At 44.6% G+C, this 15,416-nt stretch overlaps 1 protein-coding gene across 1 annotated transcript; it reads left to right on the top strand.

Moving 5' to 3' along the window:
- The first annotated feature begins 6,303 nt into the window (after positions 1 to 6,303).
- On the top strand, positions 6,304 to 11,439 carry LOC119464517 (Krueppel-like factor 13). The gene is made up of 2 exons (XM_037725776.2): positions 6,304 to 6,628; positions 11,202 to 11,439. Exons 1-2 carry the CDS (start codon positions 6,304 to 6,306, stop codon positions 11,435 to 11,437), a joined length of 561 nt encoding a protein of 186 aa, XP_037581704.1. The 3' UTR covers positions 11,438 to 11,439.
- Positions 11,440 to 15,416: the final 3,977 nt, after the last annotated feature.

Below are 15,416 nucleotides of genomic sequence, written 5' to 3'. Positions count from 1 at the left end.
CCAGCTAGCTTTATCTCGGTTCGGCCAAGTTTTTGCGAGGTTATGCTTCGAGACTCGGCCACATTTTGCGCAAGATCACCCCGGAATCATCGACACCCCAAGGAGCAACGAACACTCGGTCATTAAAGTATCTGAACGCTTCTGGACGCTCAAACGTTTTTGCTCGGTTTCGCGGGCTCATAACTCCGGATCTTATGCGAATCGCCGACGTTTCGCCGCCGCTTCGGCGGCGCGATACTCGGGATCGGACCGAAGTCGTCTCACTCGCTCTCGAGTAGAGGCGCGGCGGCTTTCTCGCCGCGCTTCCTCTTCTTCGGGAGTGACGCTGTTCTTCGGCCACCCCATCTTCGCGGCGATGTGCTCGTTCTACAACACCGAGTGAGGAACGCAAAAGGACTAAGTGTATCGGTCTCCTCTTTTGTCAACACGCACGAGGACGGTATACTTTTCAGGGTGACACACTATCAGAGCATGGGACAATAAAGCGTGTTCGGCGGCATAATTAACAGCCTTTTGTTGCATCAAATTTAAAAACCCTTCAAATTGTCCATAGCTATAGCACTGGTGAAATCTGAAAGTTTTTGGAAGCCTCACATGATTAAAGGAACTGCGCTATTGTTAACCTCCACGCTGCTGCTTGCGTGTGCGTGCGCATGCACGTAAAGGCGAGAATTATACATCCGAATTCAATTAAGCCTTTAGTTCGTAAGCGCTGTTTGCCATTGGCCGACTGTCTTCTCGAATATTTTCGAGATTCAATTTCCCTGAAAATTGCCCTTACAGACAGTTCTAGCGTCAGAACTTTGATTTGGGTTCTAGTACTATTAAACACGTATTATTGAAAGAAGCCGACTTTTCTCGCGCAATTGTTTCGCTTCGTTCGGTGCTATCTGAGTTTCTTTTGATTTCGTTGAAGAATGGGCTGACTCAAAAGCGCTATACGCGAAGAAACAAGACGGAAATACAAGTTGACAGGGTGTCTCAGCTAACGTTAGCCAAATTGTTTAAAAGAAGGGAAGTCTGGTGAAGTACACGATTGTACAATCTTCGGTGGTGAGTCCTATAGGATCATTTTTGTGTACTAATTACTTGATTATTAGCGAACATTATGTAATCAACTTTTCTTTAATTTTTGCATTAAGGGCGTGATGACGAGTGCCGGTGGGTAAGCTGTTATTGCATCCTAAAACATCTGATTCAGTCGTTCTCAGCACGCTACGTTTTCTTTCTTCGCACTTTACTTGTAGTGAGTGAAATAAGAAAAGTGCCGCTTGATTACACGCCCGCGCCAGTGGCCCCAGAAGTGATTTGAAGGATTGAAGTGAAGAAGGTTAACAGACTAGCAGATTGCAGAACGAGGCCGAATCCATCGACAACACGAATCTTCATTTGCAGCTTCGTGCTATACAGACGGGTGGATTATAATTTTCCATTTCGTGAGCCTTCCTCCACTTTGCGTGCTTCCGCCCAGAACTATATTTTGCCGAATTCTGTGTCCTGTGCTTCGACACTTCGGTTAACTCGGCCTTGCCGCCTGGTTAGCTTAGATGGTAGAGCGACCACCCCGGAAAAACAAATCCCGTGTTCGATGCTAGCAATTTTTTTCTGAGAAACGCGTGTTGAGCTTTCTTTGTACTTTCGTGCTGTACAGTCGAGTGGAAGACAATTTCACGAACCTCCCACCAACGTTCGGGCTTCCGCAGGACAGGTTTGTCAAGTCAGACTAAAGTTTTGTCTCCTGACTTCACCATAAAGCTTCCCGCACGCATTTGATTGCAACATGTCTCGATAAGCTCTTGCGAATATTTTCTTCACTGGAACGTCACCGACGGACAGGAATAACAGTGGCAGCAAATTTGAGTAGTCATTTCGTATTTTTCTAGCTGCAAATTATTCTGTACAAGCGTGTGGCTCACCCACACGTGTGGCTATAACTTCCCCCTTTGAGCCCAGCAAAGTCGGCAGCTACCTTACAAACTTAGGGTGCTGGTCAACCACTTTTTCGTACTTGGGTAATACTTGTTCCACTGAACGTTACTCTCCCTGGAAGGATAGATTTCACTACCTTTAATTATTTATTCATTACTACGGACATGTGCTCAAAATAGTAGGTATTCGTTTATGTGCACTGGCTCGTATCCGTCGTTTGAGTAAAGCAACCTTTTCCGTGTTATTATTATTGTAATGAAGAAGCCAATTTTTTTTTTCATCGAAGCTGTTAAGGGAAAGGTTCCAGGAGATTGCGTTCGTGTACACCGGAAATAGGCAACAATCTTGTGGCGTCTCGTTTTAACACGATAACGTTTATAGGGCCCCGCGTCGCAGAAAATGCGGCGTCGGCATTGGCGCCTGCGGCCGAGAAAATAATCCCCAACCACGTCTAGGTATGCCACATCATTCTATCATTAATGTTGCTCATAGCTTGTCTTGCATTCTTGGCAAAGCTATTCCTCGGAATTTTGAGAATGACAATCCACAAACAAATGTCATGAAACAAAACACCCACAGCGCATGCCTTTTATGTTGAATCTTCACAGACTAAATTATTAAAAGTGCGAAACAAATACGGAAACCTGAAAATGATGTAATTTTCTTGGCGCGGTTGTGCACTATCTCCGGGGTCGGCCAACGCAAGAGGCCGCGTTTCCACCAGAAAGCTCGCCTATATACGTGCGTAGCGTTCGCCGCCAGTGTTTGCCGGTAACCATTACGGTTGCATAAGCTGCAGTCGTCGGGAACCATGAGTAGCAGTCAGGGATGTTTGAATGCTATCGCGTTCCACTCTTAAAAGCGAAGCTTAAGCGTCTGCCCAATTTTTGTAGCGTCTCGTTTACTTGGTATATACCAAAATTGGCATGGAAGGGTACGAATGTATGACTAACATGACTAATAGGTCATGACATCAATAACATCACATCCTCGTCAGTTACGTCACGATTAACGATAATAAAATGACGTGTGGCGCATACCCGCATTAGATATGCGGGTATGAGCCAGGGACAAGAAAGAAAGAAAGAAAGAAAGAAAGAAAGAAAGAAGAAAGAAAGAAAGAAAGAAAGAAAGAAAGAAAGAAAGAAAGAAAGAAAGAAGGAAAGAAAGAAAGAAGGAAAGAAAGAGAGAAAGAAATCAAGCGTGGCTCATACCCACGTTGGATATGTTAGTATGCGCCATCGAGAGCAGGAGCGGGAGAAATCTCGTTGGCGTCGCGGGCGAAATTGGCGCAGCAAACGCACTACTTGGCCATCGCGCCGAGCGAAAACAAGACGCCGGTGTCCTTGCTCTTTGACGAACATGCCGAAGACGCTCAATATAGTTAATAATGATAATATATAAATTCACTATAGCAATATTCATTACAGCAGACCACCATATCACTGCTTTGCTGGCTTCCATCTTCACAGTAGTGGAAGGGCTCTGAATTTTTTTCTTAAATTTATATCCTATTTTCACGATGCTGCCTTTCCAGTTGGAGCCCAGTCACCCTCATACCTAGCCGCGCTTTTGAGAGGATATCAGATTTCCAGTCTGACCATGCAGGGGTGATTGTAAGACAATTATACCAAGCGTGCTTTTTTTTAACTATAAAGAATTTTTTACAAACATTTCCTGTGTCAGATAGCACAATTCTATTTCTTGAGCTGGACCGCTCGTAGACGCGGACATTAATTACACATTACATCGAAATACACGATCACCTAAATAAGAAACTATCACTAATTAAGTTTTAACTAAATAATACAATTTACAAATTTGTAGCCGGCGAGTATGCAATGCGTATCTACTTGGAACGAATGCTCAAGCTGACGCCAGTTTCGAGGCATTCATTCGCAAAGTGTGCGACGAAATACACTGGCGTTGCAGTCAGTTTTGTCTTTCCATGCATCAAACGGCGGTTTGTTAAAACGTAGGTGGAACAACAGTGCATTTTTACCGTAAAATTGACTTTGGCGAAACCGGTGTCATCCTGAGAATTCGTTCCAAGCGGATACGCCTTATGTACTCACCAGCTACAAGTTCGTAAATTGCAATATGCGACACAAAATAACTAATTAAAATATTAATAATTGATATTTTGTTAATTAGTCAATTAGTTACTTAGTGACGCGATAGAATGCTGTGAGCAGTGACTATGCCCCATTATCACCCCCAACTCGCTCAGGAAGAGATTGTCTTTGATCGACTTCAACTGCAGGTTGAATCCCCTCCTAATTTTTTGCTGTTTCTGATCTCACCATAGAGATTGTCACCGGTTCACTGCGCATGTGTGTCAATCCGCTTAGATGAAAAAAAGGCGTGGCTAGTTCGCAGTTGGCAACACTGTTGTGACTGCAGAGTTGTAACGTGCTTCTTCGTGCAACTGTTCTTTTTACAGCGTCAGAAGGCGTGTCGAGGTGAAACTTTGCAGGAACTGAGTATAAGCCGTGTTTATTGGTGGGAGCCTTAAAGGGACAAGGATGAGCGACACTAGATTAGTCTAAAGAGCGGTAGAATATTCGTTCTTTACTCTCTATTTTTATTCATGTCTATCTAAAGGATCAATCACTAGTGGTGAAAATAAAGTCAAACTTTTTTTTCTCGCTCATACCATTAGGGCTATGTATGTCAGTATGACGTCACGAATTTCGAAGTATTATCTCGTATTGAGGTCATTTTATTGTGACCGGTAAAGGCTCTGGAAACCTGCTATAGATTGAGCCTTTCGTTACTTTGAAGTGTAATGTAGTCCTTCTCTACCGATAAACTAGTAACCAGGGCCAAGTAAACGCTGTCGAAATCCATGACATCACGACGAGCTGGTACGGGAAACTTCACGGCGGCATCGCAGCCCATCCTTAGCCGCCGGTATTAGTTCTTACGGCAAGATTGGTCCATTTGCTGTTGCAGAAGCGTAACTAACACCATAAATAACCATAGCATTCCTCTTAGTGTCCTTTTAAAGAGCGTGCGGTAAAATTGTAGACCCCATATTTCACTTTTGCAGTGAATGTTAGCGAAGCTGCGCGGTGCCATGGCAGCCGGCGGAGAACCTTCTCATAATTTATGACTTCATGCAATCTTTAGTATATTTGAGCGATCTCGTAAGAGTCAGGTCATGACTGAAATTTGTAAATATCTCCAGGCCTTTAGGCATTCGCTCTCTACTGACGCTGCGACATTGATGTATGTACGTATCGGCAAACTCTTGGTATAGCAAGAGCTTGTCGACATGTGCTAAAGTATTTTTTAGGCATCATGATTAGCTGCTAAGAAGCTATCTTTATTTGGAAGAACACGACCACGTTTGTTTTTCAGCCTTCTGCGGTTATATGTGTTATACTTGGGGTAACGTGGGCTTTCGGACTCGGATACTTGACCATGCACGAGATATCTTACTTTTATTCCGCTAACTGGTTTTCAGTCCCGTGGCCGCTTGGTGCCCATTTATATCTAAGGAATCTTTAGTTTGCAGTCAGTGCATGTGCCGTCCATTGTTCGAGCGTCCTAGTTTTTCTTTTCTTTTGTCACTGTATTTTCTCCATAAAACAGATTCAGGAGCAGGCGCAATGCTATACAGGTTAGCGATAGCTAGCAAGCGTGATCGTTCAATAACATGCATCAGTAAGTACACTATTTTTTCCCCGCCCTTTGATTCCACTGAATTTATACATGAGGCATGCAGTCCCGCGCGTGCATTTATATGCTGCCTTAAGTAAATTTTCTTTCTCTCGTTATATATCTTTCTTTTTTCTATAAAAAAGGGCGAATGAATCACGCTCTTGCGGAGTTCGCGCCCAACTCCAGCACATCTTACAGGAGCCAGAGCGTCCGGCTAGTCTCGGCTGGCCTCGTTATCGCAGAGCAGACGGTCCAGTGTCGGTCGGCCGGCGTCAATAGCGCGGCCTGCCAGCGGGAGCCGAGCCCCGATGCAATCGCCCTCCCCCCGCCACGAGGGGTGAGCAGCCGCGGGTGGAAGGGCGCGCCCCCTCTCCGCCGACGGGCCCTGGATTGGCGCGGTCTTATTGAATTAGGGAGCGGGGAGCAGCATCCTCCCATGATGACGGCCATCAGAACCCGCGCGCGCGCGATGCCGCTCTCCCTAAACACTCAGCACGTTGCCCCCCTCCGCGAGGGGAGAGCCCCCGCCGGGGTCCATGACGTCAGCCCGAGCCCCCGACTAAAGAGGGGCGGGCAGGGGCCCCCTTCTCTCCCGAGTCTCCGCCTGCTTCACGCCCGTCCCCGGCGCATTGTCCCGCCGGGGGCCAATCCCCAGGCCGGCCGCCGACGAGTAGAGTCGCCCTCTCGACCGGAGGGCCAGAGCGAGCCATGACTGGCAAGGAGCGCGCGTCGCCCATCTTCCGGCCCTGGGCCCAACAGCAGAGCGCCGAGCCCCGGATCGTGCAGCCCGAGCCGGTGTACCTGCTGCCAGCGGCACTACAGCCGGCCTTCCCGATGACCGCGTGGGACGTGGCCGCCGCCGCCGCCGCCGCGCACCACCACGCATCCGCGCACGCACCCGCGTTCCTCCAGCAAGAGCTGGCCGCCCGGTGGAAGGCCAAGAAGCAAAGGCCGAAGCGCTTCCAGTGTCCGCACTGCAAGGTGTCTTTCTCGAACAATGGACAATTGAAAGGACATGTGAGGATCCACACGGGTATGTTCCTCTGCTGTTCTTCACACGAAAGGAAAACGCAATGATACAACACGCGCGGTGGCCAGCTCGAGACTGGTGCATACTGTTCCGCCGTCGTGTTCTGTCACAGCGGTGATCCTTTGGTTACGTAACTCCAATAAGCAACCGACCTTCACTCAGTGTGTATGTGTGTGTCCTCTGTCGCTTGAATGATAATCTTCTGATCGTTTTTTTTTTTTCCTTTTTATAAACCTGTATCTTGCTATGTCTCATTTTTTTTTTTCTGCGAACGAGGTTTCCATCTGACAGCATTCTAGACGCATTGGCCAAATCATTCACAATGTTCGAAAATCATCTGTAACCGGAATCCTTCTTAATCGTCTTGCTCAATCATGCAGTAATACATGCGACCACCATGTCATCTCTTGTAGTTTCGTTTTTGATTGGTGAAGCTTTGTTTTGTATGTACACGTATATGTGGGCCATCCGACTGTCCTTTCAGACGGGCATACTGAAATATATAGACAGATATTGGCGGCAAGGATCTTTCGCAAACGTTTTGATTCCACCCCACACCTGCATGGGTGTGTTACACATACAGTGTGCTTTTGTAGTACACATGCGAGATCGAGGGCAGGCAGAAGTGGAGACGGGGAATATTTCCTTGAAGTCTGTGTACGCTAGAGTGACTTCCCTTTTTGAACAAAGGTGCATGGGTGGAGCATTTGCTGGCAGATCTGCCCTTTGTATTAATACTTCACGCATGTATTCAAGAAAAAAAAATCCAGATCATACTTTGTGCTAGTGGAAAAGCGGGTCGTATACGGTTGAATTACGTCAGCTGCGTGAGCAAGCTCAATACTCGATATTGTAGTCTATTTCGCCAGTGGTGTACGTTGGTTTGAGAGAGAAAGAAAAGGAAAGAAAGACAAGGAGGTTAGCCAGTGTAAATACCGGCTTGCTACCCTGTACTGGAGCACACCTACAGCATTTTGTCTGTAATATAGGAAATCATTCTGTAGAGATATGAGGATAGGAATAAATATAGGGAGGTTCAATATACGGTTTGCTACCCCACTGTGGGAGATGGAAAACCAGTAACGAAATATAAGGGACAGAGAAGACCTGCTATAGGCCCGTGCGCGCCCTATAAGAACCACACTGCAGTGTCGGTGACCCTCCTGCAGGCGCTCACCCGACCAATACGGCAGGTATAGGTCGCAGGCAATAATGACTAAAGGCTTTAGCGAAAATAAGGCAGCCTATGAGAAAAACTGAGTACCAATATTTGTCCTGTGTCTTTCTACACGACTTTGCTATCTGGCTTTCTGCTCTGGTCTTTCATTATTCATTATCTGCTTGCCATGCAGTCCCATGTTTTAAAATAAATAGAACCTATTTACCGATACCTCAGCTCTGGAGCCAGAAGCGCTACCACCATGCGCACACGCTTTATGGTGGAGCTTTATCTAAAGGGAAAAAATGCGCACATTCTTGTGCGGGTAAGATGGTCCTACACAATCTTTATTATTTATTCAAACGAATCCCGCAGTGCCAACAGGCATTATTGCGCGGGGGCTAGAGCATAAGTAAAACAAATCAGCAGAGTTCCGGTCTCACGATTTCCGCTGGTAACAAATTCCATTCCGATATGGTCCTAAGAAAGAAAGAAAATTTGGAAAGATCTGTCCTGGGGAGATATTCCTGAATCTTAAAAACATGGTCTCTGCGGCCAGATATGTAATTTGGAGGACGAAAGTATGACTACACCCTAATTCCAGTTTGGCTATTATAAATTGAATCGAAACACTTTAAACAAAGATTGTTGCGGCGTTCGCTTAGGGGAGCCCTTCGCTATCAGTACACACGTTGTTAGGGATTGGGTTTAGTTGGCTTGGAATATAGCGGCTTGTTTCTGTTGCCACTGTGTTACTTCGTCGCTCTCACATCATGTGTTTGAAACCTCACTCACACTTTGTTTGCCGCGCGCATGATTCCACTCCTATACTTTCCGGCATAGCAGATAAACGCGCCAAGTAGGCTGCCTGGTATGAGGGAGAAAGAAAAAAAATCTGAAGTTCTACGTGCCAAACCCACGATATGATTATCAGGCAGGCCGTACGGGGGGGGGACTCCGGATTAATTTCGACCACCTGGGATTATTGAATGTACACGGGTGTTGTTGCATTTCGCCCCCATCGAAATGCGGCCGGGATTTTGTCCCGCGCGCTAGGGCTTAGCAGCGAAACACCACAGCTAGGTTAGAGTGTACTAGAATAGTTCTAGTACACTCTAGCTAGGTGCCACCACAGCAACACAGTGAGCGTCTAGTGCTTTTGCGCGAAAGAGTTAACCCCTCTTGACGTGATGGCACAATAAAGTTGACCAATGATAATGAACGCTCAGGAAAGCAGAGGTATACTTACAGGAAAGCGGAGATATACTTACACGATAAATATGTGGATACCATGCCGCAAGCTTACGAAAGCCCGTTTCAGCATAAAACGCTAAAAAAAAGTTGTACAATAACTCCTCGCGGCTTCAATCATCGACTAAGAAATTGCCGCCACGGTATACGCGACTCGCACTTTGTAAGCGTCTTTCGTTGCCAGCGCGATTCTTCTCGGTTCCAATTTTTTCCCATCCGTGATCTCGACACAGACACCTGTCGTCGGCCGCTTAAGAAGCTAAGGTTGTATACGAACTCTTCGGCTCTCAGCGGCTAGCAGCAATTTTAACATTAAAGCATCGCGCAGCATGGAACTACATGCTATGGCTGTTGGAAGAAGTTAATTTTGTTGCAGAGACTTTTCTTTAGAGCAGTGAAGTCTTCTATGTTTGTAACATAATTTACTTTGAGCACGAATAAATGAAAACACTGTCATGAATGCGCGCCACTAAACTTAAATTAAGTTTGGTAGGTTATAATCACCATGCGTAATTATTTATATTTTAAACAAATATTTTTTGCATAATGTGTTGAAAAACCATCGAACGATAGAAATTTTAGGCTAAAAGAGAAAATGCATTTTATTGTCATCCAATGAATGTTCAATAAAGTGATAAGCTTTAAGAAGGCAACATAGGAATTTACAAGGTGTCCAAAGCAAGAAGGACGATCTTTTAGGCAAGTTCACTTTTATATAGCGGTAAATCGTATAGTGCGGTTTGAAACGCGTATTCCAGTGTGAGCATGCAGTGCAGCTTCATTAAGGTTGGCATATGGGCCCAATTATTTCACTTGTGTAATACTGTAATTTCTAATGTTAATACAGATAAAAATGAGCGGGTATATTTAAGTTATTTACATATCTGCGATATAAACGCCACGTAACATGCATTCTACATTGGTTTAGTGCGGCTTCTGTATATACTTCCCTTACGTACATTCAATCTTGCTTTTTCCTAGAAAACATCTAAACAACCGTCACAGACATTATTGGTATGAAATAAAGTTTTAGGTCCTAGCATAATCGAATACCGTATTGCGTTTTAGCATCTAAAGGGTGAATGATGAAAAAATTGGTGCACCGATTCTTTCGTGTACCATGGCATCCTTGCTGCGGCACAAGCCATGCGTTCAAGTGAAGCTCACTGCTTTTGTTTAATTTTTTAAGAGCACACTGGCAATGCTTTTCACCGAATACGTGTGCAATCCGAACTTTCAAGACTGAGTCATAACCTCAGAATGACCCAAGCTCCGAAATTCGGATGTGTGCCGTATGTCTGTCTGTTCTTTGTGTTCTAGCTGGTAAGTAGATATTGTACCATGTTGTTCTCGCCAGAAATGCGGCTTTAATCTGCTACGAATATGTTTTTTTTTTTCGCGACACATCGAAATTAGCAAACTTAGTTCGGTTGCCACAATGAAGTGGTGCAACATCGTCGACAATGCTCTAAAATAACCTGATCAGTCACAAGACAGCAGCGCTACAGCCAGCAGAAACTGCAACACGACCACGAGCACGTCATGACGCCGTCATTACACGTCCACAGTTTATGCACACATTGCACACATTGCGTGTTCACATTACACGCATTGTGTATACATCGCCATCCATGAGATGCCATCAATGGGTTTTTCCCAGAACTTCTAGAATTGCTGTGGCTGCTTTCAGTCCGAATTCCAAAAAGACAACGCCGTGTGAGAACTCTGAGCTAGCAACGTGGCTCTGACCGGCTGCTGAATTCGCGGTACGTGCATACGCAAAGGTCCTAACATTTCACGTATTGATGTAACATGTCATGTACCAAGCGAAAACAAAGCTCTCCAATCCTGCCATTAATCAGACACTTACGCCCGGAACTATATTTCTGCTGCGCAAGGATATTGCCTGTGTACGCCTCGTATACATTCGGCAGTTCTGGAAACGACTTGTGTGATTGAGTATATATGTACATTCTAGAAAGCGCACACGCGTGCCGTGGCCAACGTGCATGTATGTGCTGCGTGCATCATATCGTATGCACATTGTAACCATCATTGCTTCCCATTCTGATAATTTGGTTGTAGAAGCATACTTTGTGCTGTTATCGCGACAAGTGTTGCAATCTTCGCCGCGCTCAATGGCTGTTCTTTGTGACGTCTGCGCAGGGGAGCGCCCGTTCGCCTGCGAGCACGAGGGTTGCGGCAAAACATTCACCCGGAACGAAGAACTCACGCGACACAAGCGCATTCACACGGGACTGAGGCCCTTTCCGTGTCCACTGTGCCAGAAGCCTTTCGGCCGCAAGGACCACCTCAAGAAGCACGTCAAGACGCACGAGCGAGCTCTGCTTCCTGGCCTTCCCTACTTCTTCGGCGGTGCGCCGGACTTCCTCTTCATGTGAGGCGCACCGAAAAAAATGGACGCTCTTCTGATGACCCCATCGCAAGCGTCTTTTCTGCGAACAATGCAGCAAGCCGTTCTCCGAGGACAGCACGACCAGCTGGCCGCTCCTCGGAGCTATAGCCACTCCTCGGGAAAAGAAAAACGTTTAGAACGGACCCTATATCTTTGCGCACTGAGAAAATTTCGCGAATTGGTTTCCCTCGAGTAACTATCAGTACCTGTCTCTACGTTGATTTTGTTTTCGCCTTGCATCTCTTAGGCGTGTGATTATTTGTCGAGCGAAGAGAACCTTCCAACGCACCATTCTTCCAGCAGTTAAAGAAGGTATCGCTGTCCTTAAAGCATTTTTACGATGCAACGACACCTGCCGTATTGTAATTACATGAGATTTTAAGCTTCTTTGGCCATGAGCTAGGCTGAGTAAGCGATACGTGAGATCGATTCCGAAGCTTAACCTGCGCAACTTTCCTAAGTAATGTCTTCTGATGCAGTGTTCAAGTAAAGAGGTGCGCTGGATGCACGAGAAAGTTTGATAATTTATGACAGCATATTTATATAGTGCTTTTGTACAAAATGAGCGAAACTTGTACATAAAATATTATAGTTTTGTACAAATACATAGACTGAATGAGTACCATAAATACATTGCTGCAAAAAGTGAGCACGACAGGGCCGGGTAACTTTGCAGTGTGCCCTGACGTTCTCTTGCCTTTGCATCATATGTCAACAGTGGGTCCAAGTGTGCTCAGAAGTGAGGAAAACTATTTTTGATGTGCAAATTTTATGAGTGCTCAGATATCTACACCAGAGCAGAACATATTTCTACAACTCTCTTGCTGTGGGAACAATGCATTATCAGTGAATGCGTCATAGGATTGAGAAGCTGTGCGTTGTGATATATGCCACCCCTGAGGCAGCTGCCACTAACCTTTTTGGCCTCATTTCCTTTTCTTTCATATATATATATATATATATATATATATATATATATATATATATATATATATATATATATATATAGTGCCATGTTTACACGCACTTTTAGTGTTAATTTAAGCCTTAAATTACGCGAACAATCATTTTTTATGTCTTTTAAAGAGAAAACATCGTTGGTCGCCGATGAATATTGATGTCGATCCTCTATGTCGATGTGGGTTCCGAATTACAATACAAGCAAACATTCTAATTAATTTCTTATATCAACATCGTTACCGGCCCATTGAAGCCTCCCGGCCAAACTGTACTTCTCAAATCTCAGAGATTACGCACGCTATGAGTGCACACCCTTATCAATAACACCTGTGAGCCTTTGCTTGCTCAAAGGTAGCCGTTCCCAGCAACCTCGATTTGTGTACAAACGATGCATATAATTCTTTTACTGGAGGTTTTTTTTTTGTTTGTTTGTGTTTGTGTGTGTGTGTGTGCGTGGTATCTGTACTGAAGCCTCCAATGCTCCTGTGTTCTGTCTGCGAATGCATCTCTGAGTCATCGACAGCACCGCTGTCGCTAACGCGAAACTCAAAGTTCACCATTCTTGTCATTATGTAACTTTTTGTACATATACTATTTTCATATTTATTGACAAAATAAATGATTTATAAAGATTCTGTCTTTTCTGTGTACAAATGCACCACGAAACTACTTTAATCGAAGTAGCGAGAAAAAAAAAAACTAACGCTAGCAAAAAAAAAAAAAAAGAAAGAAAGAAAACAAAACGCATTAGAACCGATTCAATGACAATTCCAGCCCGGATATTCAATGATGGAAGAGTACTCATAAATTCAGTCACCTGTATATCAAGTAGCAGGCACTGCATTATAGCAGAACTAACCATCACAAGTGTTGCGGAAATAGTTTGTACTTCTGTGAAAGCTTTATTAACCTGTTTGCACGTGTCCGTGTAATAAACCTCCGGGTTTCTACCAAAACTGCGTTCGCATGTCCTGGCCCGTGCAAGGCGCCGTTGTCTGTAATATTTCTCGCTCATGTTTTTGGCGATTCTGGACACAGAGATCTGAGCTCGTATGCCCGGTGGGAGGAGTTCCGCTTGGTCGTTACAATGTGTCGGTCTGAGAGGATACCCTAATCGACGGAGAAGTGTTCGGCCTTGCCCGGTGGCATTGAGCATTTCTCTTTGTGTGATTAGTGTTGCATCCACGAGTTCCTCAAAAGTGTTGCTAATATACCTATAGCCTCAAATAGGGTCGTTGCTATAGTGCACATCAGTACACTCTTAGCACGGTAACGTTTAATAAAGGGGCATATTCTCACAATTTTGTACACCTATAAATAAAAATTACATTGTAACCTTTACTCACGTAATTTGTAATAAAGGGGTAAATTTTCGCAATTTTGTGCTCCTATAAATTAGAAATGAAATTGTAATCTTTACTCAAGCAACGTTTCATAAAGGGGCATATTCTCACATTTTTGTGCACCTATAAATTAAAAGGTATATAGTAACCTTTAGTATAGGTACACGTAGTCTTTTTGTATTACAACCTTTCGTATAGGAATAGTCTCGCAAGTCCTCACCCGTGCGTCCTTGCGCACATGCCCATGAATTTAGGACATTGCCTCTTCGGCCATCCGTCAAACTTCACAGCAATGTACTAGCGCAACTCATTTAGCGCCACTTTCAATCTTATTGCATAGCGTATATGATGCTCAGCTGCTTCGTTTCGTTGGTTCTTCGGCAAAATGTAGTGAAGTGTATGGTAATGGCGTAAGTAAAAAATTACGCAACAATGATGACTACGATCTACAATCGACAATATTATGTCTTAAGGCTATACCATTGCAGTCATCGCACGAAAGGATGGCGTCATTCATTGAGATTGTTAAAACGCACACTTAACCTCATCCTACCCCCAACCATGTACTTAAACCTCCATCACCCTTGATAGCTAACCCCTGACACCTGACAACCTGACAACCCCTGACAGCTAAGATTGAGACATCCTCCTGAGACCCGAACACAACTGTGCGATATAATCGCTCTTCAAGGTGGCTTTTATTGTCTACTGTTTAGTTATGAACTTTAAAAACAATTTTTAAAATTTAAACACCACGGTTAGATGCCAAAAACTGCGTCTCCATGCACGTGAACATCTCATCTCATGTTTGCTATGGTAAAAACTGCAGTTCATTGATTAAACGCAGAGATGAAGATGGAACTACGTGTAGTACATTGCCATGTTGCTGGCGCGTCCAGTATTTTCACACAATCTCACTGATTTCAAAACACATCTCAAGTTTGCTTTCGGCTGTCTGGGACGACACAGAGGTCTAGATCAATTGATTGTCAAATTCCTCGAAAGCAGATGACTAAGAATATGTGTAAATCACTTCTTTACAGTTACACAAGCACCGTGCTTTATAACCAGAATGAATATTTGGCGTAACCACTTGCGAGTGAACGTATCTTTAAAAAATGTAGAAGGCAATGTGCAATGTATTGTACAAGGGCTCTTAGGAGGATACGAGGGGCGGCTGCATAACAAGACACAATGTGTAGTCGCCAAGAAATATCCTCTACGTTGTGGCGAAGGTGCGCAGAAGTTCCCAAACTGTCATACAAAACGCCGCGAGCTATTATGTTCAGAGCACGTCTGTCGCACTCAATCGGTGCTTACTGCAATATTATATTCCGTATTATAAGTCTGGTTCGAGGTGGTCGGGGTACCAGGATTGTGACAGCGATACAGCGAGAAAGCTTGGTAGGATCGCGACACCACGACAGTAAAAATTTAGCTCACGCCGGCTAAATCGGCTTATATGCTCCTTCATCACGAAGCATATAGCCGTATACAACAATAATTGGTTTTTGCTGACGTCTGATTATATCAGCACAAAGCACCAGTTCCGTACATGAAGTCTAATGCTGTGCGTCCGCGCAATAGTGCACCATAAAGTTCAGCTTTAAGAATACACAGCAAAGTGGCTGATAGACATACGAAACAATCAGTTCTTATAAA

The sequence above is a fragment of the Dermacentor silvarum genome, chromosome 1 (assembly GCF_013339745.2).
Source record: "Dermacentor silvarum isolate Dsil-2018 chromosome 1, BIME_Dsil_1.4, whole genome shotgun sequence".
In the NCBI taxonomy this organism is placed as follows: Eukaryota; Metazoa; Arthropoda; class Arachnida; order Ixodida; family Ixodidae; genus Dermacentor; species Dermacentor silvarum.
Note: the sequence above shows the minus strand (reverse complement) of the source record. Positions and strands in the feature narration are given on the sequence as shown.

What these genes read in the sequence shown, in the direction of transcription:
- LOC119464517 (XM_037725776.2), top strand. Translation starts at nt 6,304, where the DNA reads ATGACTGGCAAGGAGCGCGCGTCGCCCATCTTCCGGCCCTGGGCCCAA. An exon ending in ACATGTGAGGATCCACACGG is followed by an intron (nt 6,629 to 11,201) that starts GTATGTTCCTCT and finishes ACGTCTGCGCAG; the next exon opens with GGGAGCGCCCGTTCGCCTGC.